The sequence below is a fragment of the Mustela nigripes genome, chromosome 1 (genome assembly GCF_022355385.1).
Source record: "Mustela nigripes isolate SB6536 chromosome 1, MUSNIG.SB6536, whole genome shotgun sequence".
NCBI classification, from domain to species: Eukaryota; Metazoa; Chordata; class Mammalia; order Carnivora; family Mustelidae; genus Mustela; species Mustela nigripes.
In genome coordinates this window covers 87,108,794-87,130,191 of record NC_081557.1, presented here as the reverse complement: position 1 = coordinate 87,130,191, position 21,398 = coordinate 87,108,794, and the positions used below count along the sequence as shown (strand labels likewise).

The 21,398-nt window shown below is 43.0% G+C and overlaps 1 protein-coding gene across 2 annotated transcripts in view; it reads left to right on the top strand.

The window, feature by feature from the left end:
* Nucleotides 1–21,398, top strand: part of JHY (junctional cadherin complex regulator) — a 55,512-nt gene that overhangs the window by 24,624 nt on the left and 9,490 nt on the right. For both annotated transcript variants that reach the window (XM_059392598.1, XM_059392600.1), the window contains exons 4-6: nt 6,975–7,088; nt 15,385–16,043; nt 20,017–20,311. In XM_059392598.1, coding sequence (XP_059248581.1) covers nt 6,975–7,088; nt 15,385–16,043; nt 20,017–20,311 — 1,068 coding nt within the window. The remainder of the gene's footprint in view (nt 1–6,974; nt 7,089–15,384; nt 16,044–20,016; nt 20,312–21,398) is intronic.

The window sequence follows — 21,398 nt, the reverse complement described above, 5'->3', positions numbered from 1 at the left end:
TGAAATCATGACCTGAGCTGAAGGTGGACACTTAACCCACTGAGCCATCAAGGCACCCCTGGGTAGTATTTTTGAGTCTCACCTTTATCATACTCATAAAAATTATTCTTCTATAGAGTAAGTGCTCTGTATCTTCATTGATTGGGTTTTTTTTTTTTTTCCTTTGCCCTGTGTGACCATGACAAGAGCACTTACTTAGGACAGCATAATTCAAATTGAACTTCATGGTTTTTTCCCAGCATAACGCATTTCCTCAGGCATCTGTCTGTGTGCGCTGATCAGCACTTGGTTTAGCTACGAATTGTGTGATCTATGGAGTGTCACTCCATTCAGTCAACATTACTAACGAGGGACCCATGAAAAGGAAACTTTCCTCGTTAACTAAAGCCTGCCCTTTCAGAAACCAGAACCTTAACCTAAGCCATCATTTCCCAGGTCAGCTTTCACCCAACGTGCTGGAGGGCCTGACATGCTGGTGCTAGCTTAGCTGGGGCCGTGGCACTTGGCTCTGTGGTAATGTCCCTGGCTGTGGCAATGGGAAGAAGGATGCTCTGCTTCTTCCCTGAATGCCCCAGACTGCTAGGGATCTGCAGTCGTTTTTGCTGCTGTCAGTGTATCTGCTGTTTAGCATCTCCTGCCTTCGTGGGAAGCAGACATATTGGGAGTCAGTACAAGGCGGCCCGGGTGGCTCAGTCGATTAAGGGTCCAACTCTTGATCTCAGCCTAGGTCATGATCTCAGGGTCCTGGGACTGAGCCCCGCATTGGGCTCCTTGCTCAGTGCCGAGTCGACTTGGGATTCTCCCTCTCTCTCTCCCTGAGCCCCTCCCCCTGCTCAAGTGAGCTCTCTCTCTACAATAAGTAAATCTTTAAAAGGCATTCCTTTTTAAAGAAAGAACATAGAATATAGCTTTCTTTGATTTTTATTTATTTATTTATTTGACAGACAGACAGAGATAACAAGTAGACAGAGAGGCAGGCAGAGGGGGAGGAGGTAAGTAGGCAGAGAGCCCGATGCAGGGCTTGATCCCAGGATCCTGGGATCATGACCTGAGCCGAAGGCAGAGGCTTAACCCACTGAGCCACCCAGGAGCCCCATGATTTTTTTAAAATAACTATTTCCCTAACCTTTTCAGTTTTCCATGGCCCACCCCCCAGAGTCATTCTCTTGCCTTTTGCTTTATTGAGCCATTCTAAATTACTTTACTTTATTTCCATGAAAATAACAACTCTCTATTCACACTTTGATTTCTCTAAATTATCTAACCTTTATATACATGTTATAATTTTAACTAAACAGACAATAAACATAAACAGGTTTGTGAACAATTGTAAAATCTTCTTGGTAAGCATACAACCCAACTGATGGACAGAAATCCCAAGACATCCTAGAGAGGAGTGGGGAGTCATGAGCCTCACCTGTGGGTATCAGTTGGGAGATCTTAAAGTAAGGACTGGAGAGGATTACTGAATCCAATGAGTTGAGAAGACGAATACTTTTGTGTTGTACATATCTAGATTGTGAGGATGGGAGTGTGGGTATTTAGACTAGAGAAACTGTCAGGTGCCTTACATGCAGGCCCTTGTATGTCATTATAAAGTAGGGGCTCTCAGAATACGGTCCCTGGAACCCAGTGGCATCATCCTCCCCTGGGAAATTGTTAGAAGGGCAAATTCTTGGGCCCCATCCCAGACCTCTTGAGTCAGAAACTCTGGGGTGAGGCCCAGCAATCTGCTTTAATAAGCCCTCCAAGTGATTCTCATGCATGCTCAAGTTTTAGAACCGCTGTGCTAAGGAGTTATGCCTTTCCTCTACATGCCGTGGAATCACTGAAAGATTTTAGTAATAGAGTAATTTGAATTCTGTGGCCATCCAGAGGCCATGCTTACATATCCCTAGTCGTGTCATGTAGAGTTCGGGTTACTTGGTTAATCAAACACAAGATATTCCTAAAAATCTCTTTCATATTCTTGAAAATAGTTCATTGCTTCATTCATTTACATGTATTTAGTAAGACCTTACTAGGTACCAGGCATTGTCTTAGGTACTTAGAATGTAATACTGAACAAAAACCAAAAATCCCAACCCTCATGGGGCTAACTTTCTAGTAGGAGGAGATGGACAATAGACAAAAATAGATAAATCATGTATTTGTAGGTGATGGAAGTGCTAGGGAGAGAAAGAGAGCAGAGAAATAGGGAATTGGTTGTGGGGGGAAATTACAGTTTTAAGGAGGTCATGAAGGAGGTGAGAGCATATCAAGCAAATATTTGAGGAAAGAATGTTCCTCAAAGAGGTAACAGCTCATGAGAACGGTGATGGCCCAGTGGTCCTGGGCAGAGTGAGCAAGGGAAAGGGAAAGGTAAGGCCTGCTTTCCACATTATTTTGTTGACAGATGGCTACCTGACTTTATTATAAACCATAAGTCTAGCCAGATAAACAAGTAGATTCTATGTATTCTGATGTAAATGGAGAATTCAGTGCTCCATGTAGGTAGACCTTTCATTCAATGATACTTACGGAGCATGTATGTGCCAGGCTCATGTGACTAGCCCACCAAAACTGAGACTTACAGTCTGGAGGGGAAACAAACCCCATTACCAAGCCAACACTTGTTACAAAAAGGAAAGTACAAAATGCCAAAGCCATGAGCTCAGGTACCTTTGTTGTAATCTCTGAGGAGTCAAGGAAGGCTTCCTGGATGAAATTCTATTTCAGCCCAGGCTGGAACAGCAGCAGTGAATGGGATTGGTCAGAATAAGTGAGGTGAAGAGGTGTTTCCCAGCAAAGATGGCCTGTGCACAAACCCTGGAAACAAGGGTGCCTATGACCCAACCACAGAGTTAAGGAAGTACAATGTGAAAAGAACAAGAAGTACAGAATGAAGGATCTTAAACCTTTAAAGATTAAGGGCAAGGGGGAAGCACTGAAGGGACTGCAAGCAGTGGCTGGCATAATTAGTTTGGGGGTTTTAAAAGTGGCAGGACCTTATGTAGAAAATGAATGCAAAAAAGTAGTATCTCCAGTGGTTTCCATGTCATCACATTCTGATGGAGTGTCTGCGCGTGAAATACGTTGTGAAATGCGTTATGAAGGGTTCTGCACGAATGGAGAAAGTGACCAACAGCAGAGCCAAATGGTAATTCTCTGATGGTATTAACAACTGTGTTTTGTCTCTTAATGGCTGAATCATGAATATAAATCCCCAGATAATTCAAACAGCTGTACAAAATATCCGTGTTAGAGCCTGACAATGGCGGGCTCTTGGTGCCGCCATGCCTCCGCCTCTCCCGCTGGCCATGTGTCAAGAGAGATGTTAGTCGGCTTGGACTGCCACAGAGCACAATGTCTCAGAAATAGAACAGAACTAATACAGCAGATCACTCGTTAGCCAAGTGAACCAATGCTCGCCGAATCCAGTGCTCAGGTCCCGAAGAGAGGGATTAAGTAACAGATGTGTTGGAGTGACAGTAAGCAAATAATACATTTAAGAAAAAAAATCAGACACTCTGGCCTATTTTAATTTGGCTATGTGCTAGTTGTTAATACCAGAGAATAACAAGGAAACAGATATGTTAACTGAGGGGCTCTGTACAACGTCCGTGATAATAAAAAATAAACAATAAACAATATCAAGGAATAAAGGAGCAAAACTTGCCATGATTGCAGAACTTAAGGATAATATGCTTTCTAGACATGTTTCAGTGTGTGTCTGTGCAGAGACACTAATTCACATACAGCTCTCAGTGTAAAGCCTCAACTTTTTTGTGTGGTGCCCATTCTGTAAGAACCTGATGAGTTTCTTTGAGAGAGAAGTAGCCGCCCAATCTAGCTCAGCTGTACTCAATCTGAGTTGCTTTCCTTCCTACAAACCCTCACTTCAAAGCAAGGAACATAATGTACAATTTTTTAATGGCTCTAGACCCAGGCACTCAGGCTCTCTGCTCTGCGCCTTACCTCAGTGTAAACACCTAATCAGGATTGCCCGCGTTTCATCAATAGCAGCCAAATGCAATTCGAGAACCACAAGCCTTTGAAGTCCTCCCAGCAAAGGCCGGTTTTCTAGTCTGGGATAATGACATGCCATGATTGCTGTCTTTGTTGTATCTTTTCAGTAGAGAAGCAATTATAGGCCCCAATTTAACAGAATAGACATTACACAGCTTATGATGCTCAAAATGCAATTTCATTTGATCATTTTCTCGATTTGATTGGTATTAATAGAATGGTTCACAAAAAAAAAAAAAAAAATAGCTGGCAGAGGTTGTGTCCCATTCCACTTTCAAAGAGATAATGTAGAAGTATGCTTTACTTGCCCTGAGACTCTCACTGGGGTGATTCTGACACCGAGTTCCACCCAAACAGCCCGTGGATGGAAAATATCACACATCCTACACTCTCTGGGGAAAGAAAGCATAGGACATCGTATTTGTAATTTGGAAACTTTTTGCCAGAGCTATGTCTAAGGGATCGATCCCGGGCAGTCAAACAATCGGAATCACCAGTGGCAGACTGAATTAACTAAACCAAGTCCCCTTTACAAAAGCCAGAGAAATCAAGCATCCTAGCGGTGGGTCTATGATTCAACCCAATTTTTTCTCCCAAGCTCCAGATAACATTTTTGTCCAAGACATCACCTGTTTGAGGTTTGAAAAAGGATTATTTCTTCTCCCACTTAGGCAGCCTATTTAGATTCCACACACACACCCCGCCCAAACTCTCTTGGCCTTCATTTCTTGTGCAGGAAAGAGATGATTTTACTTGTAATTGAGTGGTGTTTCCTTTTAACATCATGGCAGTAAGGGATAGAGTCCTTTGCAATAACAGGGCCAACGTTATGAAACCTAATACTTTTATAGTCCCCTCATGTTTCTTAAACCAGTACCAAGAGATGGACTGAGAGATGGCATCATGACACACAGTTCCTCACCTGCGGTGGCAGCATTTATATTCTTAAACTCTCTGTTGCATAGCAGGTTACACCGTTTCATGGTGTTGGAAAGTTTTCCTTTTGCAGAGTAGGTAATCTTTCAAAATCTATTGTGTGCTCCTATTTAATTTTTTAAAAGATTTTATTTATTTGTCAGAGAGAGAGCAGAAGCAGGGGGACAGGCAGGCAGAGGGAGAAGCAGGCTCCTTGACACAGGGCTCAATCCCAGGATCCTGGCATCATGACCTGAGCCAAAGCCAGATGCGTAACCAGCTGAGTCACCCAGGCCTCTGGAGTACTCCTATTTGAAATCAGGAAAATCCCATGATCCAATAGCACGTTTTGCCCTGGTCTTTGCTATGATCTTCAAGCATGAAGAAGTCTCAATTTTCATTTTTTCCCATTTTCAGATCAACCTATAAGTATCTAAACTTCCATATCATCTGTTTGCCATATCTCTGCATTCGAGTGCAGCAACAATGACAGGTATTGTTTGTGGCCACAGAACCTGCATCGAGCAGTGAGGAATGAGGTTATCTTTACTGGCAGACACTGGCTTATTAATATTTAACAAATATCTCCCCCTCTCTCCCGATTGAATAGCAGTCTGCATAAACGCAAAGTAAAAGTAAGAAACAGCAGGAGAATCTGAACACAAACATGACGGATTCTGGGGGTGCCTGGGTGGCTCAGTTAGTTAAGCATCTGCCTTTGGCTCAGGTCATATCCCGGGGTCCTCGGACCAAGCCCCACATCGGACTCCCTGCTCAGCAGGGAATATGCTACTCCCCCCAACCCCACTCGTGCCCTCATCCTTTCTCTCTCAAGTAAAGAAATAAAATCTTTTAAAAAATAATAAAGTATAAAACTATCTGGGACCACCCCAGACCTTCTGATTTAATTGGTCCGGGATGGGACCAGGGCACTGATATTTTGTCACTCTAACATCTAACTAAAGTTGAGAACCTCCGATCTACATCATTCAAATTCACTGACTGCCGACATTACAAATTCTGCAAGTCAAAGATGATATTTCAAAATTGCCAAATATGAGGCTCTCGAGTTAGACTGCCCAGCTGCTCCACATAACTGATTCTGGGCAAGTTCCTTAATGTCTCTGTCCCTCAGTTTTCTCATCTGCAAAAAGAGGGGGTAATAGTAATACATACGCGATAAGGTTTAATACAGTAGGACTAATAGAATATATTCGAAGTGCTTATGACAGTGACTAGCACACCATGGGCATTCCATGCATATTAAATATTGTTATTTTATTGTGCTCATCATCTTGAAGCATAGTGGTATTTCACTATTCATTATTTCTCTTATTACACTCAGCATTTGTTGCTACATCCAGCTCAGATAACTGTTCTAAAATTGGGTCCCCTGTGTACTGAACATGTTTTTTTTTAATTTTTATTTATTTATTTGACAGAGAGAGAGAGAGATCACAGGTAGACAGAGAAAGAGGGGGAAGCAGGCTCCCCGCTGAGCAGAGAGCCCGATATGGGGCTCGATCCCAGAACTCCGAGGTCACGACCCGAGCCGAAGGCAGACGCCCAACCCAATGAGCCACCCAGGTGCCCCTGAACATTTTTCTTAAAATATTTTTTATTTATTTATTTAACGGAGATCACAAGTAGGCAGAGAGGCAGGCAGAGAGAGAGAGAAGGAGGAAGCAGGCTCCCTGCCGAGCAGAGAGCCCTATGTGGGACTCAATCCCAGGACCCTGAGATCACGACCCGAGCCAAAGGCAGAGGCTTTAACCCACCAAGCCACCCAGGCACCCCTGTCCTGAACATTTAAACTAAATAGTAGTTTGACCTCAAAGCACCAATTCTCACATCATGCCTGTAAGAAAAAACATGATTTATTCCTGTTTTCCTTGGGAATAAGCCAGGTCCCCAAGGACTAAGATATATCCTTGAACTGAAAATAAAATGCAACCCTGCAGGACCTCTTTCTAGAGTACACAGATGAGCCTCATGGCTCTAAGACTTAAAACGAATCCCATTAATACGCTTTATATGTTTTACCCTCTTAGATCTCCTACCCCATCAATGTAACTGACAAGACGTCCATTCAGAACGCCAAAGAGAGCGAAAATGCTGCCATCAATCCTGAAGACCAATGGCATCAAAGAGCCCAACAGCTAAAGGTTACTTGCTAGATTGAACTTTAAATGGGTTTCAAGGGTTACTGCTAAATATGAGTAAGTTTCATGACTCACTTCTTATCCCTTACAGGTTTATTCTTATGCATGAAAGTAGTGACCCACCCTTGTGAGGGTAAGACTGGTTTCTGCCCAGATGGGCCAATGCTTGTTCAGCCTGCCAAGTCTACCCATTTTTCCAAAGGTTCTAAATTTCCTAGAAGAAAGATCATCACATCACCCTTTAAACATTCAGAGTTAAAACCCCAAACAGAAGCAAGGCATGGAGAAAATGGGGGTGGGGCTGGGGGTGGGGGTGGAGGTGGGGGGGGGGGGGGGAAGGAGTCACAGCTGCAGAATACTGTCCAAACCTGCACTGCTTCCAACTCTGTTTCCTTAATGGCATCCCTAGCTGATGGGGAGCACAATCGCTGAAAATGGGTGAGAATCCCCAGAACTTCCCTGAACCCTCGTTTTTGTGGGATGGGAAAGCCTACTAACAAGCAATCTAGCATGAAAACATCCTTTTCTGGCCCTGGGTTTACTACTCTGACATCATAATGTGATTTTAGGGAAGATTTTTGCGAAATAGTCCCCACTGACCGTTTCTCTAGAAGAGAAAAAGCACTGGCAGATGATTTCTTCTGGAACCAGTATATGGAGTTCTGTGGAGCATTCATTCTTATACCTGTATCCCTGCTGAAAAGAGGGGTGAGCCCTACAAAATCACCCAGCCTAGAAAGCCTGACACCATCAGTTCAAACTATGTACAGTGCTAAAGGTGTAAGAAAAATAAAGTTCATCCAGTTTCAGAGAATTTTGATTTTTTTTTTTTTTTTAGAGTTTATTTATTTACTTGACAGAGATCACAAGTAGGCAGAGAGGCAGGCAGACAGAGAGAGGGAAGCAGGCTCCCCGCCGAGCAGAGAGCCTGACTCTGGGCTCAATCCCAGGACCCTGAGATCATGACCCGAGCCGAAGGCAGAGGCTCCAACCCACTGAGCCACCCAGGCGCCCCTGAATTTAGAAAGGAGGGCCTGCCTGGATCATCTTTTTCCAGGTCACTCTCAGAATTGCAAAAATAAGTAAATAAAAAATAAAAGAATAAAAACAGTCATTCACCCAGAGCTTCCTGAAAGCTGATGCCAGGAGGACAGCCCCCAGAGGTGGAGAGGTACTCAAATGCCCGTGGCAGTGAGATGCAGATGAGGGTCAACGCCAGACCTCAGAGAGATCCTGGGGGGGGGGGGGGGGGGGGGGGCGGACGGGGGAGGGGGGGGGGGGGGGGGGGGGGGGGGGGGGGGGCTTGGCCAACAGGATGGAGAGGACAAGGGAAACACTTTAAGATTTTGTCCTGTGTTACAGAGAATGGCCTGGGTCAGAAGACACGGATTTCTGGACCTTCGCCTTTTTTTTTTTTTTTTTTAAAGACTTCATTAATTTATTTGACAAAGAGAGACACAGCAAGAGAAGGAAGCAGGGGGAGTGGAAGAGGAAGAAGCAGGCTTCCCACTGAGCACGGAGCCCAACTCAGGGCTCCATCCCAGAACCCTGGGATCACAACCGGAGCCAAAGGCAGACACTTAATGACGGAGCCACCCAGGTGCCCTCACTTGTCTTTAAGTTGATGCAGAACTTTGGGGAAATCTCAGCTCCCCCCACACCTTAAGTTTCTCCCTTATTAAATGAAGAGTTGCCCGAAATGAACTACAAGATGCATCCCAGCAGCAAAATGCTATTATTCTAGGATATTTTTCTCCAGTTACTTAAATTATTATAGAAAACCCATTTGAAGATTGTAAGGTTCTCGCAACCTAGAGCTTCCATAATCATCACTACAGAAAATTATAGGATCTCAGCCAGTGATAACATAATCACAGGGCTGGATTTGTGGCATAGCCTTTGACAGAGGCGGTCAAAAATTTTATATGGAAGAAAACTGGAAGAAGCCAAAAGAATGCTGTGTGTTCTCTGGGTATACTAGAATTCATTTGTTCATAACCCACTCGCGAATGAGGACAAGGAGGAGCCAGACATCTAAAGATCGTAGACCTAAAACAATCAATGCAGAGTGGTCCATGGGATGCTTCCCTTCAGTAAGAATGGATTTAACTCCCTCTGCATATGCCAGCAAGGCAGGCACTCAGCTCCATTGCCTTTCTTTTTCCAGTTCAACTACCCAAATGCAGAGCCTTCTTTCTGGTCCCCATCCTTCACGGGGATTGCCCAGTCTGTCCCTCTCCATCCCCAGCCCCTCTCTGCAAGACCACTGTGCCCGCCCGTGGGCTGGATCACTCCCTCAGGGTTTATCACACTCGGCTGCTGTACCTGTGTTCCGTCTGCACCAGCTATACCAGCAGCTGCCTCAATGTTAAGATGGTTGTGTTGCAGGACACCTGGGTGGCTCAGTTGGTTAGGCCTCTGCCTTCGGCTCAGGTCATGATCCCAGGGTCCTGGGATCGAGCCCCGCATCAAGCTCCTTGCTCGATGGGGAGCCTGCTTCTCTGCCTTTGCCTGCCACTCTGCCTGCTTGCGCGCTCTCTTTCTGACAAATAAATAAATAAAATCTTTAAGATGGTTATGTTTTCTTTATATCTCTTAGCACAGTGCTTTGCCCAAAGCGAACACTCAGTAAATATTTACTGGCTGGTTACAGAAACATTTAAAAATCATTACATGAAAATGGGCCTCTCTGAAAATATTTTTTCTGGAAAGATAGCTTTAGATGACTCTACATAACAATGAATAGCTCCCACTAATAAGAAATGTCTTTATATGAAACCAAAATAATTCCCACAACAAATATTTATTAAGTACCTACTATATTCCAGGCACTCAGGGTCAGGGCTCCAAAAGCACATGGTTTAAAAAAAAAAAAAAAAAAAACTTAAAAAAAAAATAAAGTAATAAAAGATCTTTAAAAAAAAATGGTCCTTACCCTCAAGGAGCCCAAAACTTTAGCTGGAAGACAGTTATGGGATCATTATAATGCAGTAATTGAACATGCAGTAGGAACTTTAAGAAGCACCAAATTCTGCCTAAAAAGACAAGAAAAGCCTCCTGAGAAGAGACAGCATCTGAACGGACCCTAGAAGGATGAATCAAAATACGGCAAACAGGCAAGTGGCAGCAGAGGTCTGAGAGCCCGAGAGATGTGGTGTGTCCACAGCCTCACCCACAGGTCAGCATCCGGGGGAGTGGGTGTGAGGGAGCGCAGTGCTGTGACACAGGCTGGACAGGTAACTAGAGGCAGGGGCCGTGAACGGCTTTTATGTTGGCCAAAAGATTTCAGATTTTATCCTGCAAATGGCAGGAAGCCACTGGCCAATTTTAACCAGGTTAATGACGTGATCAGACTTAACATGGTAGAAAATTCATTCTAGCCAGGGTCTAGAGCATAGATTGGAAGGAAATGAGATTGCAGAACAGCAAAACCAGTTTAGGGGCAGTTTGCTGCTGTTCCCGCAAGAGATCACAAGAGCACTCAGGGCGGGGCTGGGTCCGTCTCACACTCTGCACACCAATAGCTTGCTTTTCAGTACGGTGGACAGATACAAATCCACCAAGGGCATGAAACTTCCCTTGGGTCAGGGCTGCCCCCTCAGAGCCTGCCAGAAGCGGTCAAGGAGTGAGACTAACAAACTCAGCAATTGTTTGGATACAAAGTAAATGGGGGAGAGAGAAAGAGCGTGGTTTCAGAGGGTCTGATTAGTGGTACTGACACCACTGAGGAAGAAAAGGAGGGCTTGCGTCCACGCTGGAATGGGGGAGGAGGGGTGCTGAGCCTGATGTGGAGTTTGGAGGTGGAACATGATCTAAGAATAGAACCCAGGGAAGACATCTGAGTTAGCAACATACATTTGATGGTAAGATTCCACTCCCTAGTGGACTGAAGCTGTAGGCATTGCTGAGATGCCCCCAGAATCACAGGAAGTGGGAGAAGAGAGAAGGGTCAAGAACAGGGCCTGGTATAGGATGGTTACATTTTAAGGGTCAGCAGAGGAAGAGAGAAGGTGAGAGACCATGAAGGGCTTGCCAGAGAGACAGAAGGCTGCCCAGGGTTTAGGAGTGTCATGGAACCCAAGACCTGAAAATCTCAAGAAAGAGACATCAGTGGGCAGGGTCAGACTCTGCAGGGCTTAAAAAGGTGCCATGAAAAGGGAATGAAACATGCAGCTCATACATGCCAGTCTCAAAGGATTCAGAAAAAAACTAAGTAGGAACAATGCACACAATATCAAACACAATATCACAGAAATGACGCATATGTGCGTTTGAGTGTCCATCTGTCTATAGATGGAGAGACACACAGAGAAAGATGAAATTGGCCCAAAGTTAACGCATCTCAGTAAGATGATCTGGGAGTCCTGCGGTTTTCCTGTAAGTCTGAAATAATGTTCTGTGCGAAAAAGTGAAAAGGTAAAAAAAGCAGTGCCCAGAGGATTTCGCCACAAAGAGTTTAGCAGCGGCCAGAGCAGAATAGCGTGGGGGTGGGTGGTCGGTTTTTCAACTGATAGTTGATGGTCACCATCCTCTCTTTCTATGTAAGCATCCTACTCGGACCTAAGGGCTTTACTTCAAACCAAGTCACCCCTCTTCACTTCACCCTTCCACATAGGTCTTGTCCTGAATCACTCTGTGCACCCCTGTGAACCTTCAGGGCTTTTCCAAATCCCTGTGTGTCCAGAACTGGACCCAGTACTAACCTAAGGGTCTGACCTTTGCTGGCCGGCATGAGGGAACAGAGGATAGCAGATCCTTCTCTGGCCCAGAGCACGTGGTCAATAGAAAAAAAATACAAAGTTCTCTAATTAAATGAAGCTTCCCCCAAAAATGAAATAGGCGGTTTCCTTTCTTGCCTCTCTAAAATAACTCCTGACTTTCTAGGCAAGGCAAAGGAATGACAGGGCGAAAGGTACGGATGATCTTTGACTCGTTAATATCAAAGTCCTCGTAATCACATCCTAAGCCAGCTTCCCACCCTTCCTATTATTACATACACCCTTCCTATTATTATTAGCTCTTATAGTCATAAGAGCTATTGTTTTGGTTTTGCCTCCAACGCCATCAAGAGAGCTATGCTTTTTTTCGTCTGAACACAGAGTCCTCCCTGACTGATGCTGAAAATCAGAGCCAGTTAATACACATTCTCTAAATGTTCTCAATATTATCAGACGAATTGATAACCCCCACCTTCAAAGTATTTGTGTTTTGTTGTTAATAAACACAACAGATGGGGAGCCCAGGCACAACCCTCGGGCTGATCAAGGTAACAAAGAACAGAATGGCTTTTGTTTTAAAGCAGATGAACCTTTGGCTAAGACAGAGCGTGCATCCTTCCCTCTGGTTTATGGCTTGGAAGCAGGAAAGCCATAAAAGAGAAACAGCCAGACACTGCCTTTCACAGGGTTGGGGGCAAACTGCCCTTGGATGGCACAGTATGAACGAACATTAATAACTAAGTACAGATCTTACTAAGAAGTTATCATCCCTGCATCAGGTGTCAGGATTCCCCAATGCGAACGCTGTACCAATGGCCACTGCTGTGTGTGTGCTGGGAAAACCCAGTGCCATTAAGCAGTTATTCTGAGTGCATGGAGTATGGACTGATTGTGAGTATTGGTAACAAAAGAACCCCATTGAGAGCAGGATGGAATAGAGGATTTCAGTGCTGGTGGAGATTAAGTAGCCTGAGAATGGCTTTGTATATTAACTTGAGGGAAGTCGGGTCTTGCGACCTAAAAAGTGACACCTGATGTCTCAATTGTCGGGTAATAAATCTTCAGTAAACCACAGATCTCAAGTAGTCTGCTCAGAAGGTGAGAGAAATCACATCAAGCCTGTAAATGTCTTCTTTTCTGGGGACTGAAATGCCATCTCTGGGCACTTAGGTTTATGTGAATAGCGGATTTAACACTTGAGACAATTGAAGTTTCATAAAATGATGAGTCCTTGGCCTTGTTGACAAAGCACCCTGCGAAGAGAACTATTGTAATCTGAATTGTCAGCTGCAAAGGTATAACGTGATGAAAACCAAGTGGCAACCCAAGATTTCGGGTCCAGTAACCTAAGGAAAAAAATCCTGATAGCTTTTTTCTTTGTTGGTGGGAATGAGGACAGAGAACGGAGACTTGTATAATCCGATAGCAGCAGAAAAACTCCTGCTCACCTATTTTTCTAACAGTTAAAAACTGACAAAATTTCATGTTAAGACTTTATTTAGTGATTTGAGAGAGAGCGTGCGCGCATGCGCGTTCACACAAGCGTGCATGAGTGGGGGGAGGGGCAGAAGGGGAGGAAAAGAGAATCGCAAGCAGTCTCCACGCGGATTGTCAAGCCCCACTGGATCACAGGACCCGGAGATCATGAACCCGAGCTGAAATCAAGAGTTAGATGCCCAAATGACTGAGCCACCTCCGGATTTTTTTTTTTTTTTTTTTAATGATGTTATCAGGGGCACCTGGGTGTCTGTTAAGCATCTGCCTTCGGCTCAGGTCTTGATCTCTGGGTCCTTGGATCGAGTCGCGCATTGAGCTCCCTGCTTGATGGGGAGTCCGCTTCGCCCGCTCTCTGCTCTTCTCCCCTGCTTGTGCTCTCTCTATCTCTCAAGTAAATAAATAAAACCTTTTAAAATAATACAATAAAATGACATTATCAGCATCAATAAATATAGATTGTAGCACAGGTGGGTGTTTTTTTTCTTTTTTGGCTTCTTATCTTCATGAACAGTGGTGATGGCCATGAAAATAGCCACTGTGTTCCATCAACACACCTGAAAAGACTGTACAGTAGCAGTTTTCTTCTGGGTCCACTATAAGGAAGGATGCTCTTGGCCTATTTGCAGAGCTTTCCTGCCCGCATTTCCCCCCATGAGGCTCCATATACTGCATGGAAGGAAGAACCCTTCTCTCAACTGAAACACAGAGAAGGAAGTTCTTCCTTTTTTGGAGTGCCACCGGTAAAAATTCAAAGTGTAGACGAGCTCATCAGAACCTAGCCAATCCTCCAGAAAGCAAGGAGAACATGCTTTGAATTTCAGATAAGCCATTAATACTTGAAAATCTGATATGCAAAGTAACATTGTATGGGACTGTTTTAAATTTAATAGCCTCAACCTCATCATTACAGGGAGATGTCATTGGAAATAGAATACCACTTAATATTATACGGAATAGGCTGTCTTAGTAATTTTATCAGAAAAGTGAAAAGTTGAACTCATTGCAGTAATTTGACCATCCTTCATAGCAAGCTGAAACCATTTGAGCAAAAATAGGAGTTATTCACTTTAAGGGTTTTTTTTTTCCCCCCCCTTGAATGACCAAGGTAACCGGCATTTTTCAATTAATGTTGCACAGAGAGAGATTTCTTTTTATATGTGTGTTCAGAAAGAAATAATTTGTAGTTCTATACCACATTGATGCATATGGTCATGTTACTGTTTTTACTAAGCAGTTAATCATTCTTTCCAAAGGCCTCTTAACTCTGCTAGTTCTCCACAAAGTAATGAGTGCTTTATTCCTTGGAAAATATTTCTAAATGGCTTAGCACAATATAGTTACATAGTGTATCTATTATACCAGGAGTACATTTTGTTGTTATAAGACTTGAAAAGCATAAAGACCGTTCTGAAATTGAAATATTTCCCCCAGATGTTTGATTGCCTAAGTACAGGCTATATTAAGGAATTGAAGCAAAACAACCCTTGTGGCTTCACAAATGTCCTATCACAGTGCAGACCCTTTTATAATCCTCTGAATAAAATCTAATTTGTTTCATCTGGTGAAGAGGTCATTTCTAGCTTCTGACCTATATGAGTAAGAAGATCTGATCATCTAAATGGCATCTTGTATCTGACTTGTACTTGTTCGGTAAAGCAAATCACTGATGTCCTCTCCGGTTGAGATTTTTTTAAATGTTCACCTTAGTTGAAATAAACTTGCATATTTCAATGTAGATTTGTACTTTCTTTGTAGCCCTGCGGAGGTAAATCTCCTCCCCCTAACCCCCCATTTGGTAACACTTCATTTTACATTTGAAGTCAAAGACTTGTCTTTAATATCAAGCCCATTCTAAGCTCTCTACTTCTTTTTAGAAAATTCGTAATCTGAAATTGCCAGGAAGACTTTCTCAGCTAGTCACGCTCATATCCTGAAATTAGGAAAGGACCTTCTGGACTCTTTATCTCCTTTCAAATCTGTGGTCACCTTCCCAGCAGTCTCAACTCCTGGTCTGAAAAAATACTAAGTAAAATGTGAAGACTGCCAATCATCTGAGTTTACATTAACCAAAGGTATCTTTTTAGGATTACCAGGAACAACTGTCTCAAAAAGAAAGTGCAAAATCAAACAGCGTGCCGAGAGGTCCATCTTCTGAAACAACCAATGGCCAGCAACCTTCCAGAAAACCAGTCCGGCACAAGATTCGAAACCAGCATAAACGTCAGCATGGCCTGAAGCCTCTGGTGACTGAAGAGCTGGCTGTCAGTCACAGAAACCTGCATAGCACTCCCAGACAGAAACACAACCAGAATCAGCCTGCTGATACTTCAGTAAAGCACGAAACAATCAGAATTATGAATGCGCCTAACAATGATTTACAACACTCAGGCGCACTTAGGAACCAGGAGCCTGAAGCAACCTCCAATAAATTTGCTGCACCACAGCAGGCTTTTGACAAGGTGTTATACAAAAACTCTACTGGAAATCACTTGGTGAATGTTAAGAAAGAAAGAGGACACAGAGGCCGAGAAGAGAAAAGACCGTCACATCAGCAGCTACACCTCAACACCCTTTCCAATATGGACTTGAACTTCCTTAATGAGCTTACTGAAAGACCAGTGGCACTGAGCCAGAAAGGCTCCCAGTCTGCTAGTAACAAAAATGTTAATGGATCGAGGGAAAATAAGAAGCAATCCAAGCAGATCTACACAGAGACAAAATACAAGAACTTAGAAATATTATGGTAAGAACTCCCCTTTTCTCAAGTGTCTTTTCTAGAGGAGAAACGAGAGACTACTGAAGACGGGAGGAGGAGAATGGGGGGTGGGCACATACGGGGACAGTCAGGGGAGAGGAGGACATCACCTAACACGGTCCTTGGCTCTGAATTTCTTTTTTTATGATTTATTTTATTTATGGGGGAGAGAGAGAGCAGCAAGTGTGGAAGGTGAGAGGGGCCCAGGGAGAGGGAGAAAGAGACTCTCAGGCAGACGCCCTACTGAGCGTGGAGCCCAAGGCAGGGCTTGATCTCACAACCCTGAGATCGTGACCTGAGCCAAAACCAAGAGTTGGATGCTTAACAGACTGAGCCATCCAGGTGCCCCAGTTGGCTCTGATTTCTGCCTCAAATAGTCCACTTTCAATGTATTTTTCTTCTTCTCTGTCTCCTCTAGTTTTTCCACTGTAGTTAAGCCGGGGTCAGGTGGGGGCGGGGGGGCGGCAGACAGAGGCACTAGTCATTTAAAAAACGAGCTCTTTTGATCTTTTTGATATTTTGAGGGTTATAAGTAATGTTTGGAAGAAACGATCTCTAACTCTGTGTTGACCTATCCTAAGGATATAATCAAAAATACAGAAAAATATGTATGCACAAAAATACCGTTGTTCACCAAAATGACAACAATAACTCAATAAGGAAATATTTGGGTAAATTATGGCTTTAAATATCATGTAACCATGATATACATGATTTACCATTACGGTTATGAGGAAACACTTCTACAAAAAAGAAAATAATAAGGTATAAATTTACACCTGAGGTGTAGGAGCTCTACTATGTAAAACTATGCACAAAGAAAGAAAAATGCACCAAAATGTCAAAACTGGTTATTTCTGGCAAGAGAGGCTGGATTATTTCTAATGTCATCTTTGTACTTTTGACTGGTTCAAGTTCCCTGCAATGTAGATATATTCCTTCTATAATCAGAAAAAAAGAAAAAGTGATTAAAAAAAAAAAATCACTCCCAGGGAGCTTTCCTGATGTCATTTAATCAAATGTGTTTTATCACATATCTGCCATGCACTTAATCCAGCACTAAAATGCTATAGAAGAAACGAAAGTTGTATGATGCACAGGTACCTTCCAGGGGCTTACTTTCAAAGTAGGGAGACAATTTTGGATATCTGAAGTGATGAAAAGGCATTTCAGGGCTGTATGCTGTACTTGGAGGTATTAAAATTCGGATTTAGCTTCCTGGAGGAGACAGTGATAGGTAGCAAGGATCCTGGTCCTTTTTTCCCCAACTTTAGAGGGAATGCTTCTAACATTCATATCATTAAAAATACTTTTGGAAGACAGGGAGGGGAGAGAGGAAATTTCTCCTATTCCTAATCCTTTTGCAAGGGCTTTTATCACAAATGAATTTCCAACGTTAGGCTACTTACATTTATTGTGATAACCATATTTGGATTTATTTCTCCCACCTTAATTTGTCCTTTCTTTTTTATTATTTTTTTATTTTTTATAAACATATATTTTTATCCCCAGGGGTTAATTTGTCCTTTCAATCACCCTATTTTTTTCTATACTTTTATAGCTCTCCATATATACAAATATCTAGATCTTCTATTGAACTAATAGAGTTTTGTTACTTTTTCCCCTACTGATTTGGAAATAAATATTCTCTAATTTGAGTATTGTTGACAAAGTCCCTTTAGTTTTAAGTGTACAACTCAGTGATCTGACAAGTTTATACAATATGCTATGTTCACAAGTGTAGCTACCATCTGTCCCATTATATTGCGGTTACAATACCAGTGACTTTGCGCCTGATGCTGTGACTTATTCCTAGGAGTTACTCATTCCATAACCGGCAGCCTGCACCTCCCTCTCCTTCACCCATTTTTCTCAATTCCCTACCTCCTCCCCTCTGACCACCATCAGTTTGTTCTCTAGGTTTATGGGACGGATTCTGTTTTTTATTTTTTGGATTTCAGTTATGAGTGGGATCATATAGTATTTGCCTCAGCGAGGCTTAATTCACTTCGCTTTAACACTGTATACAATGTTTTAAATTTAACTGTTTATTTATGTCTTTACCTCACAGTTTTTCTTCCATTTTATTCTTTCTTCCGGAAGTAGATAGCTTTGGAAATTTTTTTTTAACAAGAGTAAGTCACTAGTAAATTTACTGGAAATTCTTTTATGCTCTATCTTGAATTATAGTTTAACCTGGTGAAGAGTTAAACTCTTTGAAAACATTTCTCTATCTCCCAGTTTCCATGAAGAGTTTTTTTGTCAATATAATTATTTTTTTTTACCTTTTCCCTTTGTGCTTGGCATTTTGAAGTTCACTGTGTTAGGTCTAAGTATGAAATGTTTAATCCTGCTGTTGATTCCTAAATCTGGAGATTCATCTCTTTCATAAATTCTACACAATTATCATCCATTTCCCTTTATTAGGAAATAGGCAAAGGAAATACCATGAATCTTATGAAAAATTATTTACCCTCTTTTCCCTCCAGGAACACCAAAGAGATGTATGTTAAAAATCTGTTATTCTAGACTCTACGTCTCTTTAATTCGGTTTCTTATTTTCTATTTCTTTTTTCTATGTGTACTCCTGAGAAATTTCCTCTCATATGTTTCCCAATGCAATAACTCTCTTCAGTTGTAGCCAGTACGGCTACAATGTACCCACTGAGTTGCAAATTTCAATCCTAGTATTTTTCATGTCTATAATTTTTATTTGGTTCTGATTAAAACCTTCCTGTTCTTTTTTCAGAATAGGTTTCCCGGGGTTTTAATTTCTTCTTTCAGGTCTTGAATCATTTTAAACATGCTTACTTTAAGAATGCTATCTAGGGGCACCTGAGTGGCTCAGTGGGTGAAGCCTCTGCCTTCAGCTCAGGTCATGATCCCAGAGTCCTGGGATTGAGCCCTACATCCAGCTCTCTGCTCAGCAGGGGGCCTACTCCCCCCTTCCCCCACTTCTCTGCCTACTTGTGATCTCTGTCAAATAAATAAATAAAATCTTAAAAAACAAAAAAGAATGCTATCTAATATTCTATCAGAAGTTCTCAGAAATCTACCACTGCTTCTTGTGTGTGTGTAGGCATCTGCTGACTCTCCTACTGGTAGATTATCTCCTCAGAGATTCTAGGATTTTGGATTGTGAATGTAGTTTAGTCATCCTGTCTGTAGATGCCTCGGCAGGCTTGAGAAGGAATAGATCCCTCCAGAGAACTTTATATTTGCTTCTGCCAGATATGCAGAGGCATCCCTCCTCTGAGACCATTTTTATGTCATTTTTTTGGTCTTACATTCCCATTTAGTCATGGAATCTAAGTATGAACCCCAAATACTGTTGTATAGAAATTCCTAGACCAAGACAGATCGGCTTGCTTTGTTGAGTCTCAAGGCTCATGACTAAGCTAATCACTAATCCAACTTCTTATCCAAGACATAGCTCTCCAAGGCCTTCTTCACACAGGCATCTCAACTGATGCCCCAGCCAACATGGGGCCAAGATTTCACGGATCCTGTACCAGAGCAAAGTGTTAGAACCTGAGCGCATAGGTCCAAAACTCCCACAAAGCAAGCCATAGCTTCAGTTTATCCAAAATCTGCTTTACTTTCAGTTCCTTTTTTGGTTTTGGTGCCAAAGATTCCCTACCTCATACAAATTCATCTAGGTACTCAAAAGGACATTTGTTTAAATTTAATCCAACATTTCCAGGTATTTTATAGCACCAAGGGACTTTTCAAAGGGGTGTTTTCTTTTTCTATTCTATATTTTTCTATTTCTATATCTCACAAAGCAGCACAGTCTGCTTTGGATTCTCTCTCTCAAATAAATAATTTTTTTTTTAAATATTAAGCTAAAGGTCATTGATTTGGAGAATGAAGAATACATCAAAGTCATAAAGATGTTCCTACTAAAAGTCTTAAGTATCCAGTTTTTAATAACAGATTGGTGGGATGTTTTTCCCGTCAGGAAATTCTACCCTTCCTCGGACAGCCAGCCTGTTAGAGCTTCTCCAGACTCCCAGCTCACCCAGATAATGGAGCAGCACCAGCAAGCCTTAATACAGCTGACCGACGTGCAGCCCAAGGAAGGGGCCCCATCCAACGTCACATTTCCACCTCTGTTGTCAAGGGTTGAAAGTGAATCCCAGCTCAGTTCAGAGAGAAGCCAAAGAAACCAAAAGGAAATGAGTCGTAGCAATTCCGAAGGCTATCTGCTCCAACTGGAAAAAGGAAGAAAGCATAGGAAAAGGAGTGGCTTCAAGGTAACAGAAGCATTTTAGTGAATAATCTTTTAATTCTTGTTATACAGATGGCCCTTGGTTTTCATTTCCTTTCTTCTAGCCTGGGCTATGGATGGTCCTTACTGAGCGGCTGCCACGCTGGGTGGCCCCCAAGTCCTGAGGCACTTCCTAGTGTGAACCCCGGCTGCTGCCTGGAATGGGCCTCCTTTGAGCTTCAGCTTGGGAAGGGTCTCCTTTTGCAGAAAAGCAGAGACCTTCTTTTGGCCCCAGATTAAACACCAGCCCCTCGGAAACGGTCCTCACACCCTGTCTTGACCCCTAGTCAAGGCTGAGCCTCTCAGCATGTTCTCCTATCTGAGGATACAAAATAGGGCTGAGGGAGGTTGCAAAATCTTTCCAGGAAAACATGAAAGCATACAGAAGGTGTCTTTGTAGGTCCTCTGCATTTCTCCACTGTTACAAGCATTAAAAACCCCTCAGGAAAGGTCGCTCACCTCTCACATGGAATGCTAAGGAGAGAACTGGAAAATGCATTCTGTGTTATAGGGCACCTTCCAACCAGTGAGAAGCAAAGGGCCTGTGGTGATCTGGGTTCCCCAGGAACAGACTCTGAAATGGAGATTTACGGGCAGGAGACTGGTTGAGGCGTGCCTCCCAAACCAGCCCTGGAAAGGATGAGCGGGGCAGGGCTGGCTGAGGAAGAGAGTGTTGTGATGCAGGTGCAGCAGAAGCTCTAGAAGTCCATGTGGGCTCTGAGTTGGGACGGCTCTTTGAAGGTAAAGCGCGCGGGCTTTTGCTCCACCACATGGACCAGACATTGGCTACAGACGGTCTCCCCAGGGAGAGCCCCAACTTTGGGTATTGCAGCTGCATCTGGCTGAGGGCAGTTCTTAGGGAAGGACCAGACTGGGAGCCACAGCGAACAGCAAGTGGAGGAATTAATATCTCGGTCCCCAGGGACATCCACTGTAAGGCGGTTTAGGGAATCAACCCCAGTTCAATTCAACATAGGTGCTGAATTCGTATTAGGAACTGTGCTAGGTGCTGAGATGTAAAGAGAATGAGCCATGGCCCTTCCTCATGTAGACACACATGAAAATGGCTTCAC